The sequence below is a fragment of the Narcine bancroftii genome, chromosome 1 (assembly GCF_036971445.1).
Source record: "Narcine bancroftii isolate sNarBan1 chromosome 1, sNarBan1.hap1, whole genome shotgun sequence".
Classification (NCBI taxonomy): domain Eukaryota; kingdom Metazoa; phylum Chordata; class Chondrichthyes; order Torpediniformes; family Narcinidae; genus Narcine; species Narcine bancroftii.
Genome location: NC_091469.1, coordinates 342,075,741 through 342,092,875, shown reverse-complemented (window position 1 = coordinate 342,092,875; position 17,135 = coordinate 342,075,741). Strand labels below are relative to the sequence as shown.

The window sequence follows — 17,135 nt, the reverse complement described above, 5'->3', positions numbered from 1 at the left end:
AATATCTAATAATTAGGAAAACTAAACATGCAATTTCTTGCTGCAAAAGGAACAATTTGCACCCATGTAATTTGCGACGCTGGAGCTGCTGTAATGGCAGTACAGCCACTGGAGCAGACCCAGGAAAGCAGAGACACAGCGCTGAGCCAAAGTCCTAACGCCAGTATCTCCATGCGGGCTTTAAATGACATGTTAAGTAGAGCTGACAGTTTTTGTAAGTAAAATCTTGCAACCGTGCAGGTCTGTGCCCAAGAGGGCAGTGCCTGTGCTCGGCAGCAGCCACAAGGGGTGGAAGACACTGGGGAGCAGCAAACTAGACTAGCACAGGGCACCAGAAATAGAGAGAATGCTGCCCCACCACCCCTCCCCCGGTTGAGAAGTATGGGAGATGACCCCCGAGGTTGGTGACCAAAGCAGCAAACCAGCAAAGGGCTCAGCAGCTGAAAGCCCTATATAGGCTGTGGCGACTTGCAGTCGGAGAACCTGCACAGGCTGTGGGCTGCTAGAGTCTACCTAATAGGAAGCAGGAATCAGAACCAGAATCCAAGAGGGTGCTGAGGGCAAGCAGGGCTCCCAGGCCCTGACGGCTTCTTGATCATGTTGGAGGTTTAGATCTGGAGCTCACGTTGCAGATGAAATCAGTCAGGAGACTGTGCAGCTACAGGAGCACTAGACGCAAATCCACAAACACTCAGTGGTTTTGAAGGAAGTCTATTTTGCTTCTCTTTCCCTCTGACTTTAATGGGTGCCGGGTTACACTAATAGCAACTTTGTCTACCTTATTGCAGACATTAGGCAATTTTGTAATAATACATGTTCTACACTATTATATAATAATAAAGAAATCTTGAACATTCAAGAGGATATTTCTCACATTCCCTCCATTACTTCAACAATTTCCAGTTCCCAGAACTCAACTGCCTCATCTTCACCAAGGGCATCCATCCCCATTCTGAAAACCTCAAAACCCTTTGTTTCTTCCTCAACAACAGACCCAACTAGTCCCTTTCCACCATCACCCTCCTCTAGCTGGCAGAACTAGTTCTCCCCCTTACTCTCCTTTGCTATATCCCTCTTTCTCCAAGTTAAAATAGTTGTCGTGGGTACACACATCGCCCCTAACCATGCCTCCCTGTATGTTGGTTATGTGGAGCAATCCATATTACAAGCCTACATAAGCAAGGTTTCTCAATTCTTCCTCAGCTGCACTGATGATTACATTGGTGCTGCAGCTACTCTTTTTCACAATTCCTGTGTCTCCATCGCATCTGCTCCCAGAATGAGGTCTTCCATGTAAGGTCACTTGAGATGTCATCCTTCTTCAAAAAACACGACTTCCCCTCCACTATCACCAACTCGGCTCTTACACACATATCCTCCATTTTCCAGACCTATTTCCTGCCACTCCCCCCACCCCTGTCCTCAGATGCTATGACGACAGGATTCCCTTTGTCCTTAACTATCCTCCGTATCCAACACATCATCCTCCGCATTTTCCACCATCTACAATGTGATCCCATCACCTGACCAATCTTCCCTTCTCTGGCTTCCACAGAGATCATTCTCTCCATGACACTCTCATCCACTCATCCCTTCCCACCAATTGCCCTCTTGGTACCTATCCTTGGAACCACAGGAAATGCTATACTTGTGCCCACGCCTCCTCCTTCATTAGTATTTGTGGTCCCAAACAGTCCTTGCAAGTGAAGCAATACTTCACTTGTGAATTTACAGTGGTCTTCTACTTCATTCGTTGAGGTCTCCTCTGCATCAGAGAGTCTGGATGCAGACTGTGAGGTCACTTTGCAATGTCAGCCATGTCTGCTGTAATAGTGGGAATCTTCCAGTGGCAATCCACTACATCCCCACTCCATTCCCATGTCGACATATCTGTTCATGGTCTCATGTACAGCTTAACTAAGACAGGCTGCAAATTGTGTCTCATGTTCAGATTCTGTATTGGCACCCTCCCACCAGATAACATTAACATTGACTTCTCAGGTTCCATTACACCCCCCCCTCCCATTTCTATCTTTCCCCATCCCTTTGTCCTCTACCCTCAAGCTCTCCACCCCTTGTCTCTCTATTTTTCCTACCCCTCTGTCTCCTGCTCTGCATTCACAGCACTGCCCCCTCCCCTGATCAATTCTCTGCTTTTCTCTGCTGCCCTCCTATGAATGTCCACTTATAGCCTCTTTGGCTGTTGGCCTGTGCTCCTCCCCTGCTCCCCACACCTTTTTTTTTAAGCAAGTGCAAGCCTAATTACAGTTGGCTTAAAGAATTAATGATGCTGATGTCAGGAAGATCTTAGTTGCACTATAGCCTGATGTATCCAAAACAACTCAGAGCATTTTGAAAGAACTCTCATGGCAGCATAGTTGGAGTTGATTTCATCCAAACTTCAACATAACAAGTCAACCAACTTTGCCTTTACAGTCATGTAAACCCACTCTTTCTGAAATTCACGATAACATTATCCATTGCCGGACTCAAACATGCTTCCTCAGTAGTGACTCACATTAAATTTCTCTTTTGGCTTTTTTTAGTCAGTTTAGGAGGTCTGTTCAAGAGTTGCTTTAACCCCTCCTTGATATACAAGCTCAGAGCAGAAATTTACAATTTGGCTCAATGATGGCACCTTATCACATGCACAGTTAAGTGATAACCTGACATGCTCAATAAAAAGGTATGTTATATACAAACTTGATTCATTACAATTCATGCTTTATGTCTCAGGATAAAAATATATATTTGGGACAGCACAGTTGGCGTAGCAGTTAGCACAAATCCTTCACAGCACCAGCGATCGGGACTAGGGTTCAAATCCTGACTGTCCGTAAGGAATTTGTATGTTCTCCCCATGTCTGCAAGGGTTTTCCCCAGGGGCTCCAGTTTCCTCCCACTGTTTGAAATGTACCGGGTCTTTAGGTTAATTGGATGGAATTGGGTGGCAAAGGCTCGAAATGGCCTGTTACTGTCTAAATTTATAAATTTAATATCAGAGCTCAATAGTTTTTGGACCATGTTTGTGACATTGATTTCTGGCATTCAGGCTATTTGGAGGAAGTTTAGAACTGATTAACCTGAAAAATTAATGCCAATCTATTTTTAATGCAAAAACTGAATTGCAATCAACCTAATTATTTCTTGCTCCTAATTTCAATTCTATATGTAACAACACATCTTTTATCTCTTTTTCTGATGCCTTTATCAACCATTCAGAAACTGCTGCTATCTACACTTCTATATTTTCATAATTTTAAATATTTTCAGCACGTTACTTAATATAAATAGATCTTTGAGAATTAGTGGCAGCACACCTCCTCCATGATCAAGCAGCACCAGGGTCCCACAAGGCTGTGCCGTCAATCCCCTACTGTACTCCCTTTACACCAATGACTCTGGACAAACATCACTCAAACTGCACCTTTAAATGTGCAAATGACACCAGCGTCATCGGCAAGATCTTTAACAAAAAGAAGTCAGAATGGAGAAGGGAAATTGAGAGACTAGTGGGTTGCAGTCAGGAAAGCAACACTCTCTCAGTATCAGCAAGACTAAAGAAATGGCCATAGACTAACAAAAGAGGGGTGGAGCTCATTCTCAGGTCTGCAGCAATGGTGCTAAGGTGGAGACTGTACACATCTTTATGTTCCGAGGAGTAAATATCTCTGGTGACCTGTCCTTATGTTGAAGTGATGGTCAAGAAAGCACTTCTACTGCCTCAGAAGCCAGAGGAAATTTGGAATGTCACCTGCCTCCCTTAATAACTTCTGCAGATGGATCATGAAAGCAAGAAACTATATAGATTTGTGAACAGTTCAGTCCATCATACACACCTCCATCGATTCCATCTCTTAACTCCTCCTGCCCTGGAAAAGCAGTTAACATACTTAAAAACTCATCCCACCAAAGGCACACTTTCTTCAACCCCCACCCCCCTGTTCTGTGAGGAGTATGAGATCACAAACCACCAGATTCTAGGACAGTTTGTTTGCTAATGTGATCAGATTCCTGAATGAACCTCGCATTAGAAATATTATGTTGCCTTTGCTCTTCTTACTGATCTATCTCTACAACTCTGTACTATTGTACTGTAGCTGACTTGCTGTTTGGTGTATGGGATGACGAACTGGACTGCACATTGCACCTTGGTTCATGTGACAATAAACGAAGTTGAAGTTGGTCTTCAACTAAAGGTACATTGTACCCTCTCTAAAACCTCAATATCCTTTCTCTATTGTGGAGTCCACTGCTCCATACATCATTCTCTCCAGATATTATGTTAATTGGAAGAAGAATATGAGCAATACTTCTCTATTTGACCTAAATTCATGAAAATCCATAGAATGTAAAGTAAACATTGATTTTTACATTGTTCTCTTTCTTCACTTCATCTTAACTTCTGTAAATAGTAAAATCTGGGATCTGAACCAACATGTGAGGGTACAATGAGTACTCTTAACATATTAAAATATTCATTGATTTTTCAGTTTTTTTTTTAAAAAAACAGAACAAACCAATGTCAATCATATGCTATACAATGGCATAATATCATTTTGTTATTCCTGTAAATGAAGACACCAAAGCATCCATCACTTGTCAGTTTCAAGAAGTATGCCATTTACAAGTTACAGATGTAACCGAGAATTTATGTCAAAATATGAAATAGTAACAGAATTAACTGAGAATAACAACTAAGAACAGATTCAGCACCTGATAAAAGTTTTTCACATGTTTTGAATGTAGAATATTTCCTATTTTGCAGTGCAAATGCAGGCACAAACCACAAAGTTTCACAGAAGAGCAAACCAGGTGGTTCTATTTTAAGCAAAGATGTTAATGAGACATTTCAGAATCATGAAAAGAATTTAGGCTATCACATAGAAACTGAAAACTGTTTTCAGTGAGAGGACCAAAGACAGCTAGAGGACACAAGGATAAGTTGCACGATAGTTTGGCAATAAGATGGTGAATCATCGAGCAGGAGAGAAGAAAATGGAGGTGCCATCAAATGATATTTCATGCCATGTAAAAAAGTTTTTCTATAGAGTAAACAAGTAATTCAGTATCAATTGGAAAATTGTAAAGGAATAATTAATAAAAAAGTTCATCTCCATTTTTGTTTGCTGAGTAAGTCAACCACACAAACACCATTCCAAGTAGAAAGTGTAGCCACACTACAACTGCAGAGTCTGGCATGGTCTGTGCTGGCAGCTGCAAAGCAAAACAACATTTAGTGATAATATTATTAATAATCATAACTTAATCCTTTCTTCTTAGTGGGAAATTTTAAATAATGCAGTCCTTCACTCACATTATACTGACCTCAATGGCTCAGTTACCCACACTTGGATTTGAGAGCAACAAACAAAGAAACCGTTGGAAAAATTCAACAGGACAGGCAGGAACTTTGGAAGAAAATGATCTGTCAATGTTTCAGGTTGAAATCCTGCATCAGGATTAATATAGGAGAGGAAACACAGGCAATATTAAAGAGAAGAAGCCAAAGGTACTTTTTACTGTGTTATAATGTAATGAGAGGACATTAGGTCATAGATGGACAAAGAAGTGTAGAGCGCTTCGAAAGAACCAAAGACTTGTTGATCCAAACCAAGGCTTTTATTAACTAAAAGACTGGAGCGTATCACAAGTAGGTCAACCAGTCCAGTCTGGCTAGGAGCAATCCTTTATGACCTGCTAGTAGGCGTGGCTACGGTCTCAGCCAATCACAGTCATCCTACATTACAATCTGTACATATACACATTGGTGATAGAATCTGTACTATCACAGAGTGGTTGTGGAGCATTTTAATATATGGAAACAGGACTGTCCATAGGACTCCACAGTACCCAATTACACTCTTGTGATCAATTTGCCGACTAGCACGCATCTCTTTGTAATATGGGAGGACACCAGAGCACACAGGCACAGAGAGATCGTACAAACTCCTTACAGACCATGATGGGTTCGAACCTGGATCACTGACACTATAAAAACATTGCACTAACCACTATGAGTTTGAAAATAGAAGAATAAGAGGTAAAAGCAGATAACGGTGGAAGAAAAATAAGATTTTAAAAAAGGAAAGTGGAGCATGAATAGGGAGGAAAGGGGAGGGTGAAGATGGAGGTAGCTGTTCAAGGAAGGAGCTTGGTAAACCCATAAAGGAAGAGATGGTGGTGAAATAAGAACAATAGGGCAGGAAATACAGTGGGAGGGATGACTGGGTGGTCGGCAGGTGGAGAAGGTGGGTAATGGGAAAAGAACAAAGAAATAGAGGGCTGGGAAAGAGTTTACAAGAGGACCCAGGTGGATGAGAAGGAGAGCGAAAGGGACAGAGATGACTTAAAAATGAGAATTCAATGTTCATGCCATTGGGTTGTCGACCACCCAGACAGAATGTGAGGTGATGTTCTTTAACTTGTGTTTAGCTTCACCTAAGCAATTGGGGTGAAGAAGGATAGTCAAGTCAGTATGGAGTAGGAATTTAAAACATCTAGCAAATGGGAGTTTGAATCTAACTACCTCCCCTTCCTTATATAGTTCACCATAGTCCTTCATTCAGCAATGATCTCCTGTCACACTGACTCCCCACTCCTGGCTCTATCTGCCATTCTTCATCCTTCTTTAATCCACCTATTACCTACCAACCCCTCCCCTTCTCCTCGATAATACTACCTGTCTTCCCTCACCCATCTTAGCCCTGAAGCAGGCTTTCCAACCATCCATGGATTCTTCTAGCAGTTTGTTTTAGCTCTGGATTCCAGCATCTGCAGTCTCTTGTGATGCCACCTGGCAGACAGAGATGGGTTAAAAAGCCTTTTTCATTTCCAACCACTACTTTATCTGTAAGTTCTTTCACTGTGTACAACATTATATTGGAAATTTCACTCTACTTGCGGAGATTTTATTGATCTTGCAGGCAAAGAATTGCACAATAAACAACAATGAATAGGAGACTACAGATCATGATATGGACAAAAGAAATGATTATTCAGACTTCTAGAAGTCTTTATATCATACAGAATATCTTAGGTATTTATTCTGTGTGCAATCAAAGACTTAATTTTTGTTTCATGAATATTCTACCAATCCATGACCGTCAGTGACTTTTCATAATACCTCCTATCTCCCATCAGCATTACTAGTCTTTTAAAATTGATTCTGTGGTTCTCTGCTGTATTCTTTATTCACAGATAAGTTGGCAACGGAGGCAAACATTAACAGAGTATCAGAAATATTTTTTTAAAAGTGAGGTTTTAAGTGGACAGCAAATTAAAAATCATCTAATGAATATGAACAAAAATTAATGAGGTTGTAACAACAGCAGATAAAAAGAGGAAAAAAATACAATTTGGGTTAAATCTATGGTGAAAGGAACATTTAATATTTAATAGTCATGGACTCAGCACAGAAACAGTCCCTTAGACCCAGTAAGCCGAAATGACCTGCAAGAACTCATTTGCATTATTCTCATTTTCGTCATCCCACATCCCCATCAATTTTTCCCGATTTTACCACTCACACACTAAGTGCAATCCATTAACCTACCAATTCACTTGTCTTTGGATTGTTGGAAAAAAAAATCTGTGCACCTGGAGGAACCCTGGGAATGAAATGGAAAATGAGTAAATTCCATACAAACAACAGTGGAGGTCAGGATTGAACCCTAGTTGCTGGAACAGTTATGTTACTTTTCTGCAAAGGCCTGTTCAAGGTTCACATGGTGCTGAGCATTGCTTCCTTTGCTTTGCCTCCCCATCCACTTCATTGACAAAGATCTGTATCACATTTTATTTCTTGTAATTTCCTCCAGCATTCAGAATTCTTATAACATAAAACATTACAAGCCATTCAGCCCACAATGTTGTGCCAACCTGTGTAAACCTACTCCACAACAATCTCCAAGTGCAGTATAACCAAAGTTTTATAGACCTTAAGACTCATGAACACAATTCCCCAACTAATGAAGGATAACACACCTTAACCAACCTTCAACTTGTGTGGTAACCTTGCATGGTAATCTATGGACCTGGACTGCAAGATCCTTCTGTTCCTGCCTTTAAGTTCTCTGCCTTTAAGTTTGACATTCCAAAGTGTATCAGTTTTCACTTATCCATACTGAACTCCATCTACTACTTTTCCTCCCAACTCTTCACGTTGTCTGTATCCTATTGTAACCTACAACAATCTTCACACCATCCACAACATTTCCAATCTTTGTATCATCTGGAAACCTAGTGACCTTTACTTCTTCATTCAAGTCAATTATAAAAATCACAAAGAGCAGTCGCAGAACAGATCCCTGCAGAACACCACTCATCACCAATTTCCAAGCAGAATATCGACTGCCACCTTACGATTTCTGCTGGCAGCACATTATGAATCCAAGCAGTACAGGTTCTTTGGATCCCATGCCTCATTATTCTATGAGTCTTTCATGGGGATATTATCAAAAGCCTGACTAAAATCCATATACACCACATAAGCTTCATAAATTTCTTTTGTCACTTCCTCGACTGTTTTATCCTTCTCATCCTTTTCAATTTTTTAACTATATGGCAATACAAGAACATTTTAATGGTGCATTTTTATTAATTACAGTTGCGAGCTCTCCACTGGCCACCGAGACAGAGGTGCACCAAAGAAGAGGTACAAGGACTGCTTAAAGAAACCTCTTGGTGCCTGCCACATTGACCACCGCCAGTGGGCTGATCTCACCTCCAACCGTGCATCTTGGCGCCTCACAGTTCGGCGGGCTGCAACCTCCTCTGAAGAACACCGCAGAGCCCACCTCACTGACAAAAGACAAAGGAGGAAAAACCCAACACCCAACCCCAACCCACCAATTTTTCCCTGCAACCGCTGCAACCATGCCTGCCTGTCCCGCATCGGACTTGTCAGCCACCAACGAGCAGGCAGCAGACGTGGACATTACCCCTCCATAAATCTTCGTCCGCGAAGCCAAGCCAAAGAAGTTACCTTAAACCTCATTTTATATTTCAATCAGAAAGGGAAAAAATACTCCTCAGGACAAAAATTAAAATGTTGCAAGTTGTTAAATGATAGAAAGAAGGCGTCAAAAATAAAAGCACTTCAGAGTAATCTGGAGGTTCCACTATGTCTGCTGATGATAAAGATACACATCCTGTCTAACGCACGAAGTTTCGGGAACATGTACATGAACATGATTACTATGGATCATTTTATTTTTCAGAATAAATTAGATCTAACGTGTGAAATGCTGCATTAATTTGATACATTTATCAATTAGCAGAAGATCGAAGTTCAATATTTATGAAGATACAAAGCCAAAAATTACCCATACAAGATAGGAAGAAGGGATAATGATAAAGAATATGAATTACACGTGTGACTTCAGGAACACATCGTTTCCAAACTAATTGTTTACAGCAGCTGGACGATTATTTCAGACCATAATGTTAAAGGAACACTTTCATCAATCCTGACAGATTTCCAGTAATGACAGCTAACAATCTTATTCTCTGCATCTTCCGGTCAACTGGATAAATATCATGTACTGCCTTTGACACAACAATGCACAAAAAGTGAATTTAAAAGTAGAAGGGAAATTCTGTAGCCAACCCATAGCAATGAGTAGAGCAGAAAGATGTGGTACCCATTTGAGTACAGTTAAGTAGCTGTGCTTTTTACATCCTTTTGGTCAAAGAAAGTTATTCTGCAATGTTATCCTCAGCGTTTTTTTCAACCTTTTAGTGCTCTTCATATACGAATGATATTGGCAAGATTTGAATTATTACCCAGCCCAGTTATTAAATTAGGCCATCCTTTCTTCTTAAATCTCAACAATTATCTGTTATACTGATCCCAGGATAACTTTAGATTAAGCATTCTCGAATTCTAATCCAGTGACAATCAAAGAAGATCTTAAAACAATTATGTTAAGTTGTTATTATTTTAAACTAGAACGTGAGTGTAATAACATAGCCTCTCAGAGTTCATATCAGCATTTGCTGATGTCACACCTCTTCAGTACCATGCTGCACGAAGAACTTCAGAGAAAGGTTGACCCTGACTGGCTTGTGTGAATGCTACAAACTGTAAACTAGTGTTCTGTATTATACTTTCAATCACTGCAAGATTTCCTCATGAATATTGATTCTCCATGAAAAAGGTTTGAGAACCAAGTATGTACTTGGAGCTTTTCAATCCACAATGATCCAAAGTTCATCCCAAGATTCCCAGGGCCTGATATTCCATGCCTTCCAAACCTTAAAATCTTCCTCAATTGGAAACATTCTGCCATTCTATTACCATTGCTGGGTGAAAAATCCTAGAACTCCCTCCCTCACAGCATTGTTGGCACACCCACACCTCTAGCACTGCAATGGTTCAAGGCAACACAACATCACTTTCTCACGGGCACTTGGGGAGAGGCAATTTAAACACTGGCTCATTCTGTGAAGTCTTCATGCCTTGAATGAATTAATAAAGAATCCCAGATTCCAAGACAAATCTGAAGAGATCCCCAGATTGTGAAGCAGAATTTTCCATTTGGTCAAGATTATCTCAAGTATTTGCAATGGACAGAGCATTCCCATGTATTTTTGTATTTAACTAGTAAGCAGAAACAAGCTTCACAGTTTTTTTTTCCAGAATGTCAGCAGTGTTTGACCACAAACAATTTGACATGGTTTTCAACCAAATTTGACTTCCTTATTCAAACTTAAATACCCTCTTAAGAAAACCAAAATATTGGCATAATAGCTGGCCAGCTATTACTGTTTTGTTTAAAATGTTTATGATATTGTTAATGGTTTTACCAAAAAGCGGTAAGTGAATACAACTATGCAGTTCAAGTAAAATATTATGATCTGAATAACTTTATGTAGGATCTGCATGACAAATGTTACAAGATAATTGCAAGCAGTTTCTCAGAAATCTAGCAAAATAAACGTCAAGTTTTTTTTAGATATTGTTAAAGATTATCAGTCTCGATTGCAAGCAAGACTTCCAGTTATCAAAGAGGCATATACTTCGCACTCAATTTTCAATGAACCTGCAGATTGCTTACGACCACAGTTCATTCTTTGAACCTGTTATATTCTATCTTCCACATACCTTGGGGCTCATCGGTACTCCTATTCCATCCTCTTTCAGATGAAGATATTATCTTATGTGGCCCTATACTGACTCATACTTTCCTTCCAATAAAAGGGGATTTTTTTTGTTATATTAACGGATGTTGGCATTACTGTCTCACTAGTATTTAACACACATCACAAGATTTAGTCTGTCTAAACTAATTTACTGTACATGCTTTCAGTGAACTTCAGTCTAAAACTGTATAAAATTATGCAACTGTGGTTTTACCAATTTTTTTTGGCATATTGTTCATTTTAGCATAACTTATAAATTCAATGCCTATTCATGTTAAACACAATATTGCATCTACTTTAAAAGCTACTATTAAGATCCTTCAAATCTGAATTCAAAAAGACCTGAAATCCTTATTCCTCATTCATGATTTTTTTCCTACTAATAATCAAAATGTACAATCTCATTCTGAACTTCATCTGTCACATTTTTCCTAATTCACTATCCAAACATAGCCATAAGGTATTCTTCAACCATATGAATCCCATACCATATCGTTCTTTATTGTCTGCACGTTTAAGGACCAGCTGTTAGGTAACCAACTCTCTAATTTGCATACAAAAGCAGTTTCAGAACAAAACCCTGAGGAACAATGAAACCAATTTCCAACTTCCAGAGATTTCTAATAATTCCTTGCAGTGTGCTCTCTAATCAACTTAACTTTTCTTCATTCTGATACATTCTCCATAAATACAAGCAATGAGCTAACAACATTACTTAAGAGTCTTTCTGCTTTCTGCCACAAGGACCCTCCTCAAAATTCTCCTCCCAGTGGCCATGAACTTCTTCCAGAATCACAATGCAGGTTCCATTTATCCATCCATAAAATCATAAAACTTTGGGCCAGAATGATCCATTTAGAGGCCATTCAACCGATTGCATCTCCTCCACCATTCAAATCAAACTCCTACCTTCTCCCCATATCCTTTGATGCCCTTACTAATCAAGAAGTATCAAACTCTGCCTTAAATATATCCAAGAACTTGGCCTCCACAGGAAGAAGTATGAATGTTCATGATTTTCATGGCATTATAAATTCAGAAAAAACATAGCAAATAGCATCAACAATGTTAATTTCCTTTATTTACATGAGAACAATTATATAACAAAGAAGAATTTTAAGAGATGTCTTCTCGCATCTGGATATCCTCATAAGTATCCTTACTTGTGACATTGTATATCTGCTACATTGTAATATACAAACCATAAAGCTAACCAATGGGTCCACCACAAACCTCAACCCACTGCAAAATGGGGACAAAGCTGTGACATCACTCCAATGTTCTTCTCAGTCTTCCTCACTGCAATACTACAACCTACTGTATCTCCAACAAGGTTCTCATTGGAATCAAGAAAATCTAAAAGAATCAAGAAAACAGGAAACTGTTTCATCATTATATCTACTTGACAACTAATTTCAGTCAGGAACAGATAGAGGGAGATATACATTGAGGATGTTCACAATCACTTCCAATCTACTTGCACAACCTTAGGCTAACGAGGATTTTTGAGGAAAAGAATGTTTGAAGACCACCATTCAAAACTGCACTAAGCACTATAGTGACTACTAACTTCCTCCTGTATGTTTTGGAGATGTGATCAAATATCAATTAGTATTACTGCTACAGATTCACTAAATCCAGTAGCTGGATAAGCATATCAATATATCAATGTTATTATCCACTTTGAGGAAAACATTCCTGGTATCCACGATCTTATTACACACATCCAACAACAATATGCAAGCCATATAATTTGCATGCTGACATCTGATACCTGAAACCATTCATTCAAGTTTCATTTTGTGAAGAGATTTCCGGAAAAACAGAGAAAATATCCTCTTGCGGGAATCTTGGCCTATGACAACTCAAGATGGAATAAAAGCATCCAGAAAGAGCACCTCGTCTAAATGTAGGAGCACTTATGAGGAAAGGAATAACTTATGAGGAAAGATTGCGCAATTTGGGGTTGTACTCTCTGGAGTTTAGAAGATTGAGAGGGGATCTCATAGAGACGTATAAAATTCTGGCAGGACTGGACAGAATGGATGCGGAAGGGATGTTTCCAATGGTGGGGGAGTCCAGAACCCGGGGCCATGGTTCGAGGATAATAGGTAAACCATTTAGAACTGAGATGAGGAGGAATTTCTTTACCCAGAGGGTGGTGAATCTGTGGAATTCATTGCCACAGAGAGCAGTCAAGGCAGGTTCATTGAATATCTTTAAGAGGGAATTAGATATATTTCTTCAGTATAAGGGAATTAGGGGTTACGGAGAGAAGGCGGGGACGGAGTACTGAACTTTAAGATCAGCCATGATCTCATTGAATGGCGGAGCAGGCTTGAAGGGCCGAATGACCTACTCCTGCTCCTATCTTCTATGTTTCATATATAAGCTTGAAGAAGTAATGGAAGGAGCATACAAGATTCCAAACAATTCACGTAACCGCCTTGTCATGCATCTCCTTCCTCATCTATAGTTCCTACATTAGACTTTGTAGTTACTTTAGAACTCAAGTAGAAGCAAGAGTGGTCAACACCAAGGGATCGCCAAGATAAGCATTCGTTCCATCTTTATTCCTATCCTCTTCTGAAAGAGCCATAAAATTCTGTTGTGTAATCTTCCTTTCACACATTTGTGCTGTTTTTAAATTATTTCCTCTTCATTCGATGTTAAGAAATTGCACCATTAAAATTTGAAATATTCATCTATCTCTTGCTGAGCTTATTTTAAACTTTGCTGCTCAAATATACAACAAACGAAGATCATGCCAATTTACAAATATTTTATTGATGAACTCAGCTCACTTGAAAATTCTGCCAAAGTTTTATCGTTCACTCCACAAGATCAGAGGTAGCTGGCAGATTAAGACATAATATCTGCTTATTAAACTCAGCAGACAGTTACTGGATGCAAGTTTTAATTATTTCATATAAAACCTGTCATAATTGAAATATTTCAAATTTTATCAATGTTAATTTATATTTCAAATCCTGCCTTAAATCTTGTATCTATTACAATCTTGTAGTATTCTATAAAATGTCCAAAAACATAATTACTAGTTGACCTATTTATTTCCTTTTGTTATCTCTGAATTACTCATCTTGACTGACTACTTGACTTGTTATATCAAACTTGGAATACCCCCAACTGTTTCCTCCAGTAACGGTGGTGCAGAAATACTCACCAGAAAGAACACCAGATCTCATGCAAAGCTAGTTATCTATAAGGTCAACGCAAGAGCTATCAATTTGCCATCGATCACAAGTTCAGGGTCTATTATAATATATGTAATTGTGCTATGATATTGTTTTACTTGACAGGAATGGCAATTTACGAGCATTTACTTACTGAGATTGAGTTTCTTGAAGAGTTGACTCTGGCTGAGTGGAGCTAAATTGGTTTGTGGATTCCAAAGAATAATCATTGTCTTCAATTTCATTGAGCTCTTCATCTGTGATGATATCAAAAGTTGCTTCATCTGGTTTGGTAAAACTTTCTGCAAGAGTTAAAATTGGAATTATGCCCAAATATACAAATTAAGTAGGTATAGCAAAAGGCCACTGTAGAGTGCCAAAAGCAGAAAAATTAGATGGAATACCAAAAATAGCCATTCAACCCATTTCTTTCAAAGACTATTTAAGACCCTTAGCTTTGATAAATTTTTGAAAAAAAAACTACAACTTTTGGGATTAAGAATTAAACTTTCCAAGATGTTTAACTTTTTCTCTGCAATTGTGGCCCCAGCACAGTCCAGCTGTGATCTGTCCCACAAATACAGTTCCTCCTGTCACAGTATTATTCACAATGAAGCAAAAGATATCCCCTTTCTCCCAACACTTCTGTTTCAGTTGTGGAATTGATTTCTCTGTTTTTTGCCCTAGTGATTGTTGACTGGTAGGACTGTGGCCTCCTTCTGCTTCTTTCCATTGTCAGTGGAACTAACGTGGAACACAAGTGTTCCTCACCATTCCCTTTCCTATAAAGCTAAGCTCTGCCATTGTTCAGAGATCACCTTGTTTCTTTGGCTAGCACCTCTGAGTAAATAGTAGAGATATCCACCTGAAGTTAAAGCAGCCAAACACATGAATAAAAAGGCTGGGCTGGCAAAGTGGGGGGGGGAGGAGGATAGACTAACAAAAGGTGTTAATTGCATGTGGATGGGCCACGAAAGAGAAATTGACTGGGGAGTGGGGTTTTTTGGCTCTCTGGAAGCAGAGCTGGGGGAAAGGAGACAGATGGAAAAGGGGAGCTAGAGAAAAGGAGGCATAGGTAAGGACTGGGAGTGGGGGCAGGGGCTAATGGAAACCAGAGAAGTTGATGTTAATGTCATCTGCTTAGAGAGTGCCCAGATGGAATATGAAGTGTTGTTCCTTCAATTTGTGGGTGGTCTCAATCTGGCAGCGCACGAGACCACGGTCAGACATGTCGGCAAGGGAATGGGGCAGGGAATTGAAATGAGTGGCCACTGGGTGATCCCCGCTATTGCGGCAGACAGAGCTTAAGTTCTCAAGGAAGTGTTCTCCCAGTCTGTGTCCAGTCTCATCAATGTAGAAGAGACTACAAGAGGAGCACCAGATCTTTTATCTTTTGGTCTATACTCCTCCCCTGCACATTCCTCCTTTCCCCAAAGTATTTTAAATCAGGCACCCTACCTATTTTTTTTTACTCATACTTTGAAGAAGGGCTCAAGCCCGAAATGTCAGTTATATATCTTTATGTCCTATGGATTCCACAAGACCTGATTGAGCTCTCCAGCATTTCTGTGCTGCAGACTTTCGTGCTTCACTCTCTCCTTCTGGCATTAACGCTTTAAGCAGGTGTACTGAGTGTGGAGGCTATTGGACATTGACTGCAATTTAGATTTTGGAAGAATATAGAATTCCACACCAGGTATATACTATATTCCTGCCAATTAATCTTGAATGGCAAGAGGACAAATTAAATGAGTGACAAAAAGAATCAAAAGGGACATCACCAGAAAAACAATTTGCATATACTGAGTGATTTGTATGTCACTGAATTGTTAAGAAAATAGTGGAGACAGATTCAGGAGCTACTTAATAAGAGTTATTTAATTATCTTTGCAGATATCTAGCACAAGCTCAATTGGACTAAAGTTCTCCTCTCATTCTATAATTTTTTTGTGATTCTATTATGTTAAGTCTTTTCTATGCCCACAGCATGTTGTTTGCTAAAAGTTAGATGATGTTATTCTGGAGCTTTGTAAAAATAATTGTGAAGTATAAATAAGAAATTAAAGCATATTGCAAGTGGATTTTTATATAACTAAGAGTTTGCAAACAATGGGTGAATTAAATAAATGGTCAAGTATGATTCTGTGCTCATACAAATAATTTATATTGTGTACAACTGACAATGTTATTTCAATATATTAATGTAAATAAATGTTATAAAAAATTACAAGAGTGCAACTTTGTATTGGTCTCATTTCAGTGTGGTTTTAATATATGCATCTTGCATCTTGTAAAACAAGTGAAAGTTCAAGTGAGAATTTTATCATGGCATGGTACACAAAACAAAGTAGTTATCTAAATCTTAATCACTGGTTGGTCCTCAGCCAAAGCATTGTGTTCAGTTCTGAACACCACACTTGAGGATGATTGAAATGGCCTGCAATTAGTTTAAGTTATGATGGTATAAAATATGAGGAATCTAGAGAAGCTGCAATTGGCTCTCTTGAAGCATAGAAGTTTAATGGGAGAGTTACTGAGATGCTGAACATTATGAAAAGGTGAGGTTTTATAGATCAAGTATGCAAAAATTGATTCTTTGCAGGAAGAGTGGCTTTAATGAGTGGGAAGAAATGCCAGTTTTCTTTCCTTGAAGGGACCAGATGGGTCTTCCTGATAATCAATAGTTTCCTGGTCACCTTAATTATACCAATGTTTTATTCCAAAATTATTTTTCATACTTGAATTCAAAAATGTTGGATGTTCTGATAGAATTTCAACTCAAATCTGCACAACATC

General features: G+C 39.2%; 1 protein-coding gene across 8 annotated transcripts in view; it reads right to left on the bottom strand.

Annotated features, from left to right (window-relative positions):
- Nucleotides 1-17,135, bottom strand: part of fyco1a (FYVE and coiled-coil domain autophagy adaptor 1a) — a 169,718-nt gene that overhangs the window by 67,694 nt on the left and 84,889 nt on the right. For 6 of the 8 annotated variants that reach the window (XM_069910198.1, XM_069910231.1, XM_069910190.1 and 3 more), the window contains exon 14: nt 14,494-14,641. In XM_069910198.1, the coding sequence (XP_069766299.1) occupies nt 14,494-14,641 (148 nt within the window). Of the gene's footprint in view, nt 1-12,378; nt 12,502-13,974; nt 14,000-14,493; nt 14,642-17,135 lie in introns of those variants that run through there. The other 2 variants (XM_069910242.1, XM_069910252.1) reach the window with 2 other exon arrangements.